Genomic DNA, 15,802 nt, shown 5'->3' with positions numbered 1-15,802 from the left:
GCTTGTTTCAAAACACCTAGAACAGATCGCTTGACGTAATTCAGCAGGAATACCTTACAGCTTTAAAACTAATGGCGGCATCAATAAAACAAAGCTTGTGTATTTTTATAATTTTATTGGAAACAAAATAATAATTATGCTATATATTGCACGTGACTTTCAAGTCGATACAAGATTGAGCAAAACCCACTTTCACTTACTCGCTTCAAATTAACTATTTCTCACATTCGATTATTTATCTACATACAAATCCGTCTTTATTTAAAAAAAATCATATTTTTAATTCATGCTGGTCTAGATTCATTTTATTGTGTTTATATGTAGATAAACTAATTGAATTGCATTGAAAATATAAGAGATTCATCAATTAAGAGAAAATAATTCATCCCTGGGTTTTGAACATTGAATTAAACTATGGTCCCGGCAATGTGGGATTGCATATGCCTCATTCTCGATTTAACGAACGGATAACGAATCGGTAAGTTCTAAGTGAACGTTTATTATACTAAGACGTCATCCGTTAATTGAAACAGAAATGGGCGGTAACGCGAGGAGTTAATATTAAATGCCTTTTTAAAAAACATTTCTCAGATCTACATACTTTTATTTTCATTAATCGTTATACCTTTTCCATTTTAAGTATAACGGCTTCAACGAAAAATCATGATCAACAAAAATCAATATAAAATACACGAGTAAAAATTAAATATTAAAAAGCTGTCACTTACTTTATTGCAAATTTAATTTATGACCAGTAAAACAACTTTGCCATTTAAAATAAATTAATACATTTTGCATAAGCTGCGTAGACTTTCATAATAGTAAGTGAAAAAATTGTTTTACTAATAATTCCACATTCAAGGAATGTTACCAATAATGGCTATTTATATTGCATCAATGCAAATAGCGATAATTGTAAACATCCCTCGAGACACACCTTGTAAACCATTTGTGACTGAAACAAACACTGGAATAGTTTTCCTTGGCTCGGGTTCCATCAATATTATTCAATTGCTGAAGTCAAAATAATTTAGTCAATACTTTGTTAGTGCCTCGGAGGGCGAATTGCTGCTTTAAACTGTGAACTTTTATTTTAAATATTTGATAAACAAAATACGACTTCTCAGAAGCTTTTTCAGCTAATCAGCTAATACATTTGAGATTCAAAATTTCATCAACCATCGCACCCATACCACTGTGCCCCACTTTTATTACTTTACATTACACAATACTTGAGATTAATGGCATCTAAAGAAGATAGGTTTTTTCTAACAATGGGGGCCAACGCTTTATCGTAACTTTTAGGCTAGGACCGAACGATATTGTCCAATACTATACATATACTAGTACCAGACAAATATTAACAACATTTTTTAACGAAACAGACGTATGATATTAAACAAAACGAGATGGAAACAATATCACCCTCTCACTCGCACACCGCTCGCGTCACGCACAACCTGTGTTATCATTTTATATCACTAAAGGTTGCGCGGGCTTTTGTGTTCTTCGTTCGTTTCTCTAGTGTCTTAAAAGAAACAGTATTCCGAATCACTGGAGACAAAGTATTTACAAAAAATAACTTTTGTTTAGTAAATCGGAGGAGTAAGAAAACATTAAAAGAGATTTTATTCACAAATAGCACTCAAACCCGCGCTTACAACTAGTTTCAGCGGAACGAGCCCGCTTAATACTATCGCGAGCCCGAGTAATACTATCTTTACCCGAGCTTCACTCATCTTTCGTACTATTCGTCACAGGAGACATGTCAGATTTCGATGTTAAATAATTCAGCAAAAAGTGCGACACGAGTCGAGTGACGAATAGACGTGCAAAGTAAAACACATCACAGTCAAATATCGGGCTAAGCTGATCAAACCGACGTCAAGCGCATTCCTTAAATGTTTTCAATCATTTTTCATTCAAAATATAATACTCTTTTCATTAAAATCTCGTATAAGGACTCTCGTTTAAATGTCGCAGTGATTAGCTCGTTCGTACAGATATTCGACAAAACTTGAGAAAAAAAAAAGGTTTTTTGAGGTGAAGCTAAATACTGTTCGTAGACTTCGGTTTCGGGTCAGTGACGGGCACGACACGGGCAAGTAGTCAGATTCTGACGAGAATTTAGTCACAACCGACCGAAAGTGGCGGAGATCAATTAATATTATTTATTGCTAAACTATAGTCCTTCTTAATTTATACGAGATTGTGCTGAGTCGGCGCCGTCGGTTCCGGCCGCGCTCTTACCTAACGCCATCTAGGGGAAAATCATCAAATACAATTAATCAGTCAGGACGAGGTAGAGACTCCTCGAACTCCTGCTCAAAAGCGAACTGTACTCACAGCACTTGATGGGGCTGAATGGCGGCGAGGTGCGCGGGCGAGGGGGGCACGGCAGGGGGCGCGGGGGGCAGCAGCGTCTGCGCCAAGCCTTCGAAGCGACCTCCAGCCTCGAACCCGTTCTGGAATAGCGTTCGTTATAAAATGATATTCTCAATATAGCTTTGTCTACGACTTGACTTCGGATATTATCTAGCGTCTCACCGGGATCATGATGGTCGGTCTAAGCGGCTGGATCGAGGGCTGCATGGGATAGTAGGGGTAGTACTGTACGGGGTAGCCGATGTAGCCCGGGTAACCGGCGGCGGCGGCCGCGTACATGGCCGCTGCGCCCGAGTAAACGGGCAGCTGCTGCCCCAACCCCGGGATGCCCTGGTGGTGCTGCAGCTGCTCGTAGGGTGGCGGAGCGTACATGCCGCCCGCGCCCGCTCCGGCGCCGCCGAAGGCCACGCCGTACGGCGATCCACCCGCCACTAAACACGTCAGGTTTTAGAGAACGGAGAGAAAATCTATTTTAAAGACTGAATTAGAATTGCCACTCGAGTACCTCCATACTGCGGAGCTGCCTGATGCGGCGGCGCGGGAAGGAACGGCCCCTGCGGGGGCTGCGGCTGCGGGTAGGCTCCGAGGGGAGGTGTCACTGCAACAACCTCTCACGTCACTCACGGCCGACTACTCCCAGCCCGAGGGACGTCGTTCTGACGACTCGACTTTGACCGAGGTACTCGCCGCTTACGATTCGTGCAATTTTACTTTCAATCGCCATACCCGAGAAAATTGAACGTATCGAAAACGGAACGATAGCAACACAAAATCTACACGAAAAATGCCAAGACAACGACAGAGTTCGGCCTCGCCGTGTTGCGACAGTGCTACATAGGACTAAACAATAATTGCATCGAGTGAATATTGTCGACTTGTGATAAAGTGGTAAAACAATAACACTAAGTATATTATAATTATTAATTAGTCACGCAGTACCCCCGTCAAAATCGTAGTCGAAAAGGCTCGAACCGAATGTTTCGAAAGTGAAGCGGTCAGGGCGACGTCATCTATCGGACAGAATCGCGCAAAAGCGCGCCACAACCCAAGCCCGAGCATTCACGCGTGACGTAGTGACGTGACCACGAGTGTTGCTATATTCACAATCTACAAAAATATAATATTTGCAACACTACAGCGCGGCTCACTAGCGTCAGTGTTAACGATCAAGCGATGTCCATACAACGCGTTACAAACAGACCTTGGATTTTTCCATTCTTTGAAAAAATCCAGAGGCCGACCTCGGCTCCGGAGCGAAACTAGGTCACAGATATTCGATAGGTTCGACCTACCGCTGTTATTTACAATGCATTCCTAGGTCCCATGATCACATTCGCCCTAGGCAATCAGTTCAATTACTATCAACATGTTCATGAACGGTGCGAGTGTGACCACGTAAACGGCTTAAACAAAACAATCATCACACGATTATGACCCGTACGGGGAAACATTAGTTATAAATTATTTAACAGATCTAGGATCGCCAGTGTCCGGGTACAGGTGTACCGGGTCACAGGCGAAGTGCTTTCGTCATATACAAAAGCTTCTACTTTCACGAATAAACCAAATGTTTCATAAAAGCTCGTATATATGTCCACATCCCTGTAAGGCTGTGTCATAAGAGGAATGTCAAATCCGAGTTCAACTTTGCAGGAATGTAGCGATTAATAACATACAGGACGCAAAGTTGCGCCCTAACGGTGAGCACAATTCGTGAACATTCCTTTAAAACAATATTATCTATATTTTATCTAGCTAAAACAAGTTTACCAAGATTTCTCTCGCCCATTAACGATACTGAACTCATTTTGCTGTTTAAATACTTATAAAGCCAATGCAAAAAAAGCGACACGTGAAAAATAAGTCTCGATATGAATTGCGCAGAAGGACATAGAATCATGCGGTGAACAAAATCTATTTGTGATAAATTTCTTAGAACCATGCAAGTCTTACGTTAATGTAATTTAAAAAAATAATCACATAAACTGCAAAACAAACAATTCGCGGGTTGCGAAACAAAACGCTGCGTTCAAACAGCAAAAGTTGGTAAACATAAAAATCCTGGTAAAAGCCCTTAAGTATACATAAAATACAACTTATTCTGTCCCACTGCGAGTCTGTTTAAAATATTTACGTCGTAGCATGAGTCAATTGCACGTAAATTAATTAATCAGGAACCCTGTGGAATGGGATGCCTAAGAGACATTTCAAGTAATGTCGACTGAGAAAGGCATACTTCCCTGTCCTTCGTAAAGCTGTGCATGCAATAATAATTAAGGCAAATGACAATCGCCGCTGCCGTTCCCGTCGCGGTGGTACGTAAAATGACGTTTCTTCATTCAGGTGTATTTAATCGGAATAAAGTAGTTATAATCAGATTGAAATAAATTAAAGATTCCACCGAAACGCGAATCAACAAGCTCCCGTTAGACCTTATGAACTAGTCACACACTAACGTATACCTAATATTATTTACCTTTTTAATTCAAAATGTAAGAAAGAAAAGAAATTAGAAAGGCAATAGGATCGTTTGTTACTCTCAAATACTTTTGCAAATAGGATTAGAGTTTAGATCAACCAGCAACATGCGATCCTGTATTGTTATTGACTTGCTTATACTGAAAAGTCGCAAATAATGTTTGCGACATTTTCGCCATCACCCTACATCGTCTATATATCATTAATGTCATTATTGTCTGGATATACATGGTTGTTCAGTAAATCAATAAAGTTTAATAATCATCATTAATGATTGTAGACTTAAAAACAATTCAATGACAAAAACCAGGCACTGATTTGTTTATGTTAGTGATACTCAACTTATATCTGCTAATTTAGTGGCACAAGATCCTGAATGAACAGAAACTTGAGACTGAATAAATGCTTAGTGATGTGATTTCTCAGAAATTAGTGTTCATTTTAAAATAAACTCACTACAAAAAAATCACATGTTAAGCTTAATATATTAATTATATTAAATTAGCATAGTCTAAAACGATAAGACATCCTCATCACAAACAAACGATGAGAACGCTTAAACAGAGAGGCAACAGCTACTAAACAAAAGTACAGAGAAATAAAAATGTCTAGGATTGCCTCTATGTTGAGAAAGGTGCAAAAATTCTAGCAAACAAACATTAACATTGAATTACACACCCTTTAAATTTCAAAAATATTAATGAAAAACAAATTAGGATCCAACAGATTTGCATACTTCAACATGACCACCATGTGAAATGTATTCAATTTAAAGGATGAGTTTAGCAAATAAGTGATTAAAAAATGGTTAAAAAAGAAGCTGTAAAGAAAATAATTATAATAGAACAATGAAATAAGACATCTGATCAATAAAATATAAGAACTTTGAAAACCATAACAATGTATACAATCATTATGTATTATAAAGTTTCATTACATAGTATTACCTTGTTTCAGGGATATCAAAGTTCTTTTCTTAACAACTTGTTTTTTACCAATTAATCTAAATTGCCTGGAGCTGTTTTAACAATTTACATTTTTTAATGTTTATTTTATAATAAATGCATGATGTTAGAAGAAAAGTGACGCTATTATAAAAAGCTCCAACCAAAACAAACTTGATTTCTATATTATTTGCTGGTTTAAAAACTAGTTTTCGTAATATGCAAGACCCAGTGTAAGGTCATTGAATGCATTTAAATATTTTATGCATGCTGTCAGCCACATTGCAGCATGAGTAATCAGTTGAACAATGGTGTTATTGCGTTTTTCGTTTTTAATTTAAAAAAATATTCTAACAGAATAATACTACTGAGATGTTAAGCATTGGTTACATATACATAAAATATGAAGTAAAATCCTATAGCAATCAAGTTGTAAATTACATTATTAAGAATTAACACATACGATCGTCCACACGCCGATACGCACATATCATATATTATTTTTTCTAGGTCTCCAAAGAAAGAAAAAAAAATAAAATTCTATTTTGTGTTATTACATGATATTGACTAGTCGTCTGGTGTCAGCTGACTCCGTAGACCCGAGATGCACCTGTGGAGAGGAGGGGGCGGCTGGGATAGGACAGGGGCATGGACAATTCATTATTATTATCTCAAAAGCGGCAGGCTGTATGACACTAAGCCTTTGCCTATCGCATGTGTCATAAAATATTTTGCGGGGGCTGACATATGTAACAATGTTGCATACTAATTTGATTAATGCATAATTTTCAATACGGCAATGTAACAATATCTTCATTCCTAATGCTTAAGCAACAGCAAACCTACAAAATTGTACATATAATATTGTACTTTCGTCATTTTTATTAATATTAAATGCGAAATGTTTTAATTTAGGTTCGTAGTACACTTAAAATGGGTTTGGTTATTTTATTAAAGTACGCACGCAAGAACGTTCAGCGTATTTCTTTGATATAGAGGTGCCTGCCGATGTAAAAGAGAAGATGCGTGAATCGATAATGTAAGTTGGTCATCCCGCCTATTCGTAGTCTTCCATCTTGGATTTGAGTTATTGATCGTAGCACAATAGGTAGTACTTTTCTGGTTCAATTGTATAATTTAGAACGATTGTTTGGTATATATCAATCAAAGAAATTACAGACATCATTTTCAAAAACTATATCGATTTTATAGTATAAAAATTTTAGTTATACGACGTTACATATGTTAACCTTCAGAATAATTATTATAAAGAACAAAGAAATTTAAAAGAATTTGTATAAATACCTTTCTTGTCTGCCATATTAGACTACAATAATTTTACTAAGAAACTGGTAATAGAATTGAACAATATTCGATATTTGGATAAATTTCGCGACGGTTACAAAAAATTGCAGTCGCAATAGACTTCTTCAATTCACGAAATATAACTGATGAAGAGGTATGAGGATCGAGGGGCGAGGTAAAGAGAAATCGAAATGCTGTCAATTGCCAATGTCAGTGATGTCATTTAAATTATAGCCTAGAGAAGACAGTCACTTTGAGAAACTATAGGGTATAATGTGTTATCAAAACAATTCTTATCTATATTTTGAAATTTCACTAGAAAAAAAAACTGCGGATTGTATTGATAAGCCTTGCTTCCACATCTTGCATATAATTTTACCCAGGGAGCTATTTAATTGTAAAAACAGATTGGCTCGTTGGAAATTCTTATACGGCTATTAAGAATATAAGTCACTAACATCAAAGTTAACCGAATTCGTCAGACTTTAGAGGCATATCGCTATTCGATACCGTAAGTTTTGACGTGACATGGTTCTCTAGCCTCTGCCTCTGAATATTTAAACGATCCTAGTGCTTGGATATGAGTTGCTCCAGTATAAATAGGTAACGCGACTGAATCTCTCGGCTGCATTTCCAGACTCTGGGGCGATCGTCAACATCCACGACTGTTTTAATGTAAAGTGGGAACAAACCGTGATCCATGTGGTATCCAATTATTTCAGTATTATTATTATTTTCTTATGTAGCCAAGTCCACATTTCAAGGATCGTCATGCTCGCTTAAATGTCATTGCTTGTGGCGGCGTCCATGCGTCGAGTTGTCTCTCTCCCTAAAATATGGCGAGGGGGCCGATGGCTGGCCATACGTCATACTCGTGAACGGGTGCTACTTGTGGTGACTGGTCGTACTTGAATTCGTGTATGCGGTGATGTTAATTATTTCGACTGTGTTCGCGTGTTGTTCCCACGAGAATGTAAGTGCGTGCTCCTATTTCACCATGCCGCCTGCTGATAGAGGACAACTCTGTTTTTAATTTATGTTATTATTATTAATTACTTAAGATGTCATGTAGAACATGGTTTAACGGTTGCAGCTCCTTACAAACGTTGTGTAAAAAAAAACAAAAAAAAAACATGGCGATTAAAAAACTAGTTTGAGTTTGAGTTTGAGTTAAGTGTACAATGTGTTATCCATATGATTAAATGATTTTTGAATTTAGTTTAAATTTCTTCCTTCTTTTAAATTGGTGTCGTTGACCACATATTATAGGAATGGCACCAATTTAATATGCCGGTGTTTGTCCCGATCGAGTAGATAAAAAAGGATAAAAAAGAAACGTGGATTTTCTATGTACATTAAATTTATTAGTTTAATTCTAGAAATTGGACACGAGACTCCACTTTCCTCCGCATCTGAAACAATGAAGAGGTCGTGAATAGCCTGAAGTATGAAATGATTTATATCAGGAGAAGGAATATCGACCTGCAGGAGCCGACGAAGCGTCCGTCGTAGGCCCGCTGCAGCGGATGTCTGGCGCAGAGAGAGGCGGACAGGACTCGCGCGCCGCAACGCCCGCACTCGCGCCATCTGCCGCCGCCTTTGTCGCCGCCGCCCAAGTACATGTACCTGTGAATACGCCGTCGCCTGTAGACGCGGAAGGCCGAGGTCTAAAGATGAAAGCCGAACACGGTACCTTATGGCGTCCATTTCGAACGAGGGGGTCAACTCCGAAACGGCGTGAGGAGGCGGCTCCGGGACGTACCGGAGGGATTCCGGCTCCACGCCGTACTCCAACTGTTCACGGTTTCGACTCGTTTACAATCGAAATATTTTTGAATACCAGAATACGACAACGGACGGGTGGCACTCACGCGATACGGCGGGGGCCTGGAATGGGGGGCGCCGACTCCGCAACGGGGCGAGACGTCCCACACCCGGGACGAGTTATGCACGCACAGGGTCAGACATTCCTCTGAAACAGACGCCCACACGTCACGCGCTTCGCTCCAGGGAGTGTTCGTAGACGGAGCGGGTCTAAAGAGAGTACCCAGCAGGTCCGGTTTGACGTTGTGGGGCGAAGCGGCGAGGCGCGCCAAGGCCGACTGCAGACCGACTCCGGCCTCTACCCCGCCCCAGGTGCTTCGGGCGCTGCAGCGGGACACCACCAGCAGCTTGCGGAGGACGCCCAGGGCCGCCGGGTCGGCCCACACCTCGTAACTGCGGATGTCACGATTTATGAATTGAACCAAAGCATCCGGGCGCTCCGCGATAGTCGTGTCGGAGGATTCGATCTCACCCGTGATGGGAAGTGGAGTTCTGCAGCGCCGCCAGCGCCGTGAGCGCCGTGTGCAGAGCCCGCCGGAGAGGACGCCGCAGAGCCAGCAGCGGCTGCAGCGCCGACAGAGCCGTCTCCCCGAGCGCCTCGGCTTTGGCTTCGAGCGCCAAAAGGTTCTGGAAAGGGGAACGAGCCAATCGCTGAATCCTATTCCGATTCGGTCCGACGGCCACCGCCCAGAAGTACCGAATCTCTCGTGAGCACCTTGTCGTGGTCGGGCTGGTCGTCGAAGAGGCCGGCCAGGACGGCCAGCGCGTGCGAGGGCGAGTCTTTGTCGTCCGGGCGGGGGGCGGGCGGGCGCAGGGCGCCCGCCAGGGCGGCGCTCGAGGCCCCGCTCATCAGCACCGACGTCAGGTTGGACGCGCTCGCCTGTCCGCTCGGGATCATGCTGCCGGGAAACACGCTCGTTACCACCGCGATCGTCGCTCGTCTCATCTCACCGTTCCGGGGGCGTCTCCGGGCGTACCTGCACAGCAGCATCCTCAGGCGGATCCAGGCGTAGTAGTAGTGCTGCTGGAACGCGGTCGGCTGTCGCTGGAAGTTCTCCGTCAGTCTGCAATTTCATTTAAAATCGTGTGAAAATACAAAACGACAAATAACGTTAACACCGGACGACGAGATGTGCACCTCTCGTAGAGCGCCTCGAGGACGTCGGGCTTGAGTCCTATCAGCGCGTCCACGCAGTCGTGTCCGCTCACCGTGGCGTACTCCAGCAGCGCGCACGTCTGAGAGACCGCTTGGCTGGCTGCAAATGACGTCACACCGTGACAATCTGACCGAACCGAGCGAAGGTCCATTTCAGAAATAGAAATAAACGGATCCGAGTACCGTGCTCGTGCGCCGGCGTGTGCTTGTAGAGATGGAGCTGCGAGTGCGTGTCCACGACCACGACCGCACACCCCGACCGCGACACGCTCACGCCGCATGCGCGGGCGCACCTCGCGCCGCTCTGGACATGATCGTGTCGATGTTTTTATACAATATTTAACATTTAGTTATCATATATGTATACGCACACTAACCGGTAAAAGGCCAGACCCGTATTTTGTCTTCTTGGGCGGAGTCGAAGACGGCGGAGACACCTCACTGCTCGTCACCACCGCCCGCGAGCACAGCTGCACAGATCGATGATTCAGTTTCACGTACACCGAGAGTTACGTTAGTAAAGTGTATATATTATTATTATAATAATAATAATATAAAGTGTAAGTTACGTAATGCTCACGTAGTGGGGCGAGTCTCCGATGAGATGCAGGGACCTGGGCGTGACGAGGGCGGCCAGCGAGGCGGCCCGGGGCCCGCCGGACGCCACGCCCGCCGCCACCTCGCCGCCCTCCACCGGCCACGCTCCCGTCGCCTGCCAGCTCTGCCGAAGTAACATATATGCTGTCGACAATACGGTTAGAGACAGATTGAAGGTGTCAAAATTGCACTCACGAGGGTGGCGAAGCACTCCGAAGCCGACTTCGGTCCTCCCCCCGGAGTGGTGCTCCCTTGGCCTGAACCTGATGGAGAGCGAACAAATTATTTTTGGAACGTGAGGTACGAACGAGAGACTCGAAATATATAATTTAAATATGAAATAATCTGGATAAAATATTTTAACATCACCTTTGGCCAACAGTTTGTGCACGGGATACGCTCGTTCCGTGAGCTTCCACAGGGTCACCGTGGTGCTGCCCACGAACAAACTGTCCACTTCCTCTGACAACTTCCAACTCAGGCACACTAAACGAACATATAAGCATGTCTACTAATAAAATCAAAGTTCTCGTTATGATATAATTAATCAAAATCCCAAAAAGACTGACCGGGCAGCTGCGGCGTGTCCTCCGGCAGATATAGCGTGGGCAGCGGCGTGAGCTGCAAAGCCAAAGGAAGGGTCACCGTGACGGCGCCTGCCCGCACTGACGCCCGTCCGCCGCACACGCATAGGGCGGCCGCTACGATCTTGCCGTCTGCCGATATTACTAATCATTAAGATTGCTAAAGTAATTATAGCTTTATACGATGTACAGTTTTGGATTATCTATCACAACAATAGTGAATTGTTTTTCTCTTTCCCCAATTTAATGTATTTTAGTGCAATTTTTTTGTTACAGCTGAATATACCCCAACAATACTGACTTTTATGGGCAAGGGCAGCGGCGGTGACGCGATCCCTAGCGGGGCGAAGCGGCACCGAGGCGGACGGCGCCGACCGACCCGAAACCGCTCCCACCAGTCCCGACCCCGTCACTACGCACACGCCTTCCCTGCCCGCTCCGCTGGCGCGTCAATACAAACAGTTATAAAATTCAATAAAAACATAAGACATAATATTCTTTTGGCTAATTAAATTTACCCGAATCCTTTGAGTGTGGGAGTGCTCCTCGATAATTGAAATCTCTCCGCCATAGATATCTCTGATTTTTTGTCTGATACCACAACTCTACGTCCATTGTGGAAGAATATCGCCTTAATCACCCTCTCACCTGAACAAATTAAAGAAAAAATATATATTTCTAAGTAAATTTTAGCATCATATAACATCACATCACTTTATCACAAAGCTGTTTAAATCTGTCAATATTTCGACTGCTTTCCAGCAGTCATGGTTAGCACTAGTCTCTTACCGACAATGATTGCATTAATTAGGAAACATCTCACGAGAGGTGAATTCCTTCCATAATCCACTGACAATATTAGTTGTAAACCAAAGTAATAAAATAAAAAAATTTGACTCATTTATCTATATTATATTTTCGTCAAATCAGTCTGTTCATTAATATTACCACAAAACTTTGTACTATTTTATATTAGAATTACCTGGAAAACTGCCTGTATACAAACAAGTCCATTCATTTAATAAATAATCCTTTTGCCCATATACATATACATCTCCTACAGTAGTAGCAACTAGCAAATGCTTGCCTTCTCCATCCCACTCAAGAGCAGATACCTAAACAGCAAGCAAACTTTTTGGTTACATTTTTCAATTATACCTTAACAATGTGGGTCTTTTGTCAGATATACTTACAGGATGTGTAGTACTTGTAACTTTGTAGCTATTCCATGGTGTGACAATATCACATACATACACATGCCCTCCCCAGGTGTCTCCATCTACATCTGAGAGCTCAGTAAATGATGTGAACGCTATGATGTTACACACTGATATTGTGCATATTGGACGCACTGCTTCTGGATCTGTAGTGCTGAAATTGTAGAAATATTAATTTTTAGAACTGTCATTTACTGTCGCAATGTCAATTTGTAGGTATTTAAACATTTTTGTATATATATACAATATTATTTATACATACAAAAAAAATTAAAACTTAGTTTACGGCTTACCCATCAAAATTAGGTGGCTCACATTTCAAATGTTTACGTCTCATTGAATAGATTAATTCCATTTTGAAAATTCAAAAGAACTACTAGCAACTTGAGTTTTCTCAAACTGTGATCATGATTTAGTTTAGCTAACTTTTTTTTTTTAACTCAGAGTTATGAAGTCATATTTCAAAATTTTTACTTTTTAATTACATACACTGATATTATCCTTTACAATTATAGAATGTTACAATTTTCAGTCATAAATGCCACAAACCACAACTGTTAATTTACAAAATAAACTAGGAGTTAACGTTTAGTATTTTTAATATCATCTGTCGCCTGTCGGTCTGTCGAGTTGTCGACTGTCGAGTGTCGCCTGATTTTTTTTTTTTTTTTTGGAGTTTATGGCCTGGTATGGCCACCTTGTCGCCTGATTCCTGAGTTATAACCACAGATTCTGATTTAGAAAAGGTAAAGTAAAGTACGTTATATAGCAAGTTATCATAATAGGGGTGAACGATGTAATAAATTTTCGGATAAATGGTTATTATCCGAAAATTGATTACAATGGTGACTAACCTTTCGAATCGGATCTTGATTTGGTCTTTGAACACAACGTAAATTACTTAGTATCCGCCTCTAGCAACCATTTCTAAAGCAAAATCGGAAACACCACCGTTATTTCAATTACTGCCTTGATTACAATGAAATATTCTTTTCATAAATGTCTTAGACAGGCATCATTTCAAAATTATTGCGTTGTTCTACCCTCTATCTGGGTTATTAATTGGAGGTTTATTTTCGCTTCTTTCTTGACTGCTTATAAGAGAACCGACGCAGTTAAACTTTTCTATTATTTTAAATATTTAATAATAATTATCGTCAATCAATTATAAAACGTGAAATTTAATGAAAAACTTAAATTTCATAGGTTAATTGCGCTTTATAGAGTTACAAGCGATGGTCCGGAGTGAAGTACCGTCTCACATTGCTGAGCACACCAAGCTTCTTAGAGACTAATTTAGCCCTTCTAAATAACCACGAAACTGAACATCATTCGATATGTCAACACCCCGAATTCCGATGATAGCTGAGGCTTTAAGGAGAGTGTCTTCAAAGAGAGCAGTAGCGACAAAGGGAGTTTTTTTCACGGAAATCGTGGAAACTTGTATCATCTTGGGGTTAAATTGGACTAGATTTAACCCCAAGAAGACACAAGTCTACCCCAGTCCGATACTCCGATCAACCTTGATGCTCCAATCAGTGAGAAAGCTAGAAATCTAGTTGCATAATTTTCTGGGAACTTTCAACTGTTATAATTTTATGCCATCTTTTGTATTTGCAATTGACCAAGTGAATGTCGTCAAAACGAGATGTCAACCGAATCGGATCAAGCTTAAAAAATTCCCATCCCTACAAGTAATACTAGAAAATAGAAATGCAGCTGCAGTATATTACAGTTTTGACCACCACAGCATATGAAACCCTCTCCGTTTGTTCCTTGACGTCATATTTATTGTTACCACAAATTATAGTTGAAGATATAACAATATATTAATCTCTTAAATTAGAAAGCTAAAATACACAACATAAAATAATAAGTTAATTGTGAGTCGGTAAGACGTGAACAATAGAGCTCCAAAGACTACGTATGTGTATGAATCTATGCATGTTTGTATTCATTTTTGTTATACTCTACAGCAGCAACTTCACATTAGTGTGTGCTGTATAATAAGATTGTGCGTACATTGACCTTTATTATTGAGTTCGCGTTGGATTTTTGAACGAAGCAGTGTTGACTGTACATCGGACAAAAATGGCGGCTCGTTTTATTTGCTAGCATTGTGAGTACACATAATTTTCTCGAAATAATCGTGTTTTTATGTGAACATGTGAAAAGTATGAATTAAACTTTGTAGTGTAGTGTTCAGCGCGTGTTTGTTAAAATGTGTCGGACAGAATTGTGCCGTTTTGGGATAGGGAACTGGATTTTTTTATTGGCCTGCCTGCATTTGTTTACCCATACCAAAGGTGAGTTCCTTTCTTCTAAATAATGTTATTATAGATAATATTCATCGATTCATGTTTAAATTAATAAATTATTTATGTTATGAATGAACATTTATTGTAAAAGTAACGTACAATATACTATTTTTATTCGAAATGTTAAATGTTGTAAATTAATATTCTATAAAAATCGCTTGAAATATGTATGTATATGTTTAAATATATTATTTTACTTGAATAAGAATGAACCGATTGTTTCAGAGCTTTTTTCTTTGCTTTCAGGATATGTAATATCTATGAAATATTAACAGATCCACTTATAGTGTATCTTTAAAAAGTCGTAAAAAACGTTAAAATTAAAAATTTACCCACGTTATGTACTTGTACGTAGTACGGATGTGTAAGGGGTTTCCCGTGCTGGTGTGCCAGTTGCCACCCTCTGCCCATTAGACGTCTGCGGTTTAGCCCGCGCCTAAACCGCGAATTTAACCGGGAAGCGTATCATATAGTTAAAGCTCATAGCTCTGAATAAAAACATCGTATCGCTGTAATGAGCCGATTTAATTGTCTTTGTTGGTATATATATAGACGATATGTTTATTGTTTACATTGTTTAAGTTTAGCTAAAACTTAAACAATGCTTTTATGTTTTAATTTTCGGCGATATACACCGGTTATTACGAATAAACGTAGACTGAGTGAGTTTCTGACGCAACTGGGTGTCGTAAAAGAATATAAGAAGTTCTAAAAAGATATTTGAACGTGTAGATGTAAGGAGACTCCGCAGAAGGTGGGCGCGAGAGCTTTAGAAAGCCTGTCAGATAAGATGCTGCTCGCAGCCTGATAGGTTTCTACGTTCACTTTGCTAGCGTTAAGCAACTGAGACCAACGGCCTTCTGTTATGTAAAGAAAAGGATACAAATTTTAGTTTTTAAAGTTGGTAAAATTAGAAAATGTGTTGAAGCTACTGAAACAAAGTCAAACAACGATAAATTTATATCTAAAGATCTTTTAAAGGCCGGCAACGCAC

The 15,802-nt window shown here is 40.6% G+C and overlaps 3 protein-coding genes across 7 annotated transcripts in view; 1 reads left to right on the top strand and 2 right to left on the bottom strand.

Annotated features, from left to right (window-relative positions):
• Positions 1 to 98: 98 nt before the first annotated feature.
• Positions 99 to 7,283, bottom strand: LOC125055442 (splicing factor 3B subunit 4-like). The gene is made up of 5 exons (XM_047657906.1): positions 7,113 to 7,283; positions 2,891 to 2,983; positions 2,548 to 2,816; positions 2,347 to 2,465; positions 99 to 2,260 (listed from the first exon to the last, which is right to left on the bottom strand). Exons 1-5 carry the CDS (start codon positions 7,126 to 7,128, stop codon positions 2,251 to 2,253), a joined length of 507 nt encoding a protein of 168 aa, XP_047513862.1. The 5' UTR covers positions 7,129 to 7,283; the 3' UTR covers positions 99 to 2,250.
• A 1,167-nt stretch (positions 7,284 to 8,450) lies between these two features.
• On the bottom strand, positions 8,451 to 13,138 carry LOC125055441 (mediator of RNA polymerase II transcription subunit 16). 2 transcript variants are annotated; one of them, XM_047657905.1, is made up of 20 exons: positions 12,784 to 13,138; positions 12,467 to 12,644; positions 12,256 to 12,388; positions 11,792 to 11,921; positions 11,575 to 11,714; positions 11,259 to 11,405; positions 11,059 to 11,175; positions 10,885 to 10,952; positions 10,673 to 10,813; positions 10,470 to 10,562; positions 10,276 to 10,396; positions 10,075 to 10,192; positions 9,914 to 10,000; positions 9,652 to 9,835; positions 9,409 to 9,563; positions 9,160 to 9,329; positions 8,984 to 9,084; positions 8,806 to 8,906; positions 8,595 to 8,738; positions 8,451 to 8,524 (listed from the first exon to the last, which is right to left on the bottom strand). In XM_047657905.1, the coding sequence occupies exons 1-20, from the start codon at positions 12,843 to 12,845 to the stop codon at positions 8,488 to 8,490; spliced, it is 2,427 nt and encodes an 808-aa protein (XP_047513861.1). In that variant the 5' UTR covers positions 12,846 to 13,138; the 3' UTR covers positions 8,451 to 8,487. The 2 variants fall into 2 exon arrangements, with proteins under 2 accessions (XP_047513861.1, XP_047513860.1); XM_047657904.1 differs by having other exon boundaries at positions 8,595 to 8,906.
• A 1,340-nt stretch (positions 13,139 to 14,478) lies between these two features.
• Positions 14,479 to 15,802, top strand: part of LOC125055129 (netrin receptor DCC) — a 47,426-nt gene continuing 46,102 nt past the window's right edge. For all 4 annotated transcript variants that reach the window (XM_047657387.1, XM_047657386.1, XM_047657385.1 and 1 more), the window contains exon 1: positions 14,479 to 14,796. In XM_047657387.1, the coding sequence (XP_047513343.1) occupies positions 14,712 to 14,796 (85 nt within the window). In that variant the 5' untranslated portion in view covers positions 14,479 to 14,711. The remainder of the gene's footprint in view (positions 14,797 to 15,802) is intronic.

Source organism: Pieris napi, chromosome 13 (assembly GCF_905475465.1).
Source record: "Pieris napi chromosome 13, ilPieNapi1.2, whole genome shotgun sequence".
NCBI classification, from domain to species: Eukaryota; Metazoa; Arthropoda; class Insecta; order Lepidoptera; family Pieridae; genus Pieris; species Pieris napi.
This window is presented reverse-complemented; position numbering and strand designations above follow the sequence as displayed.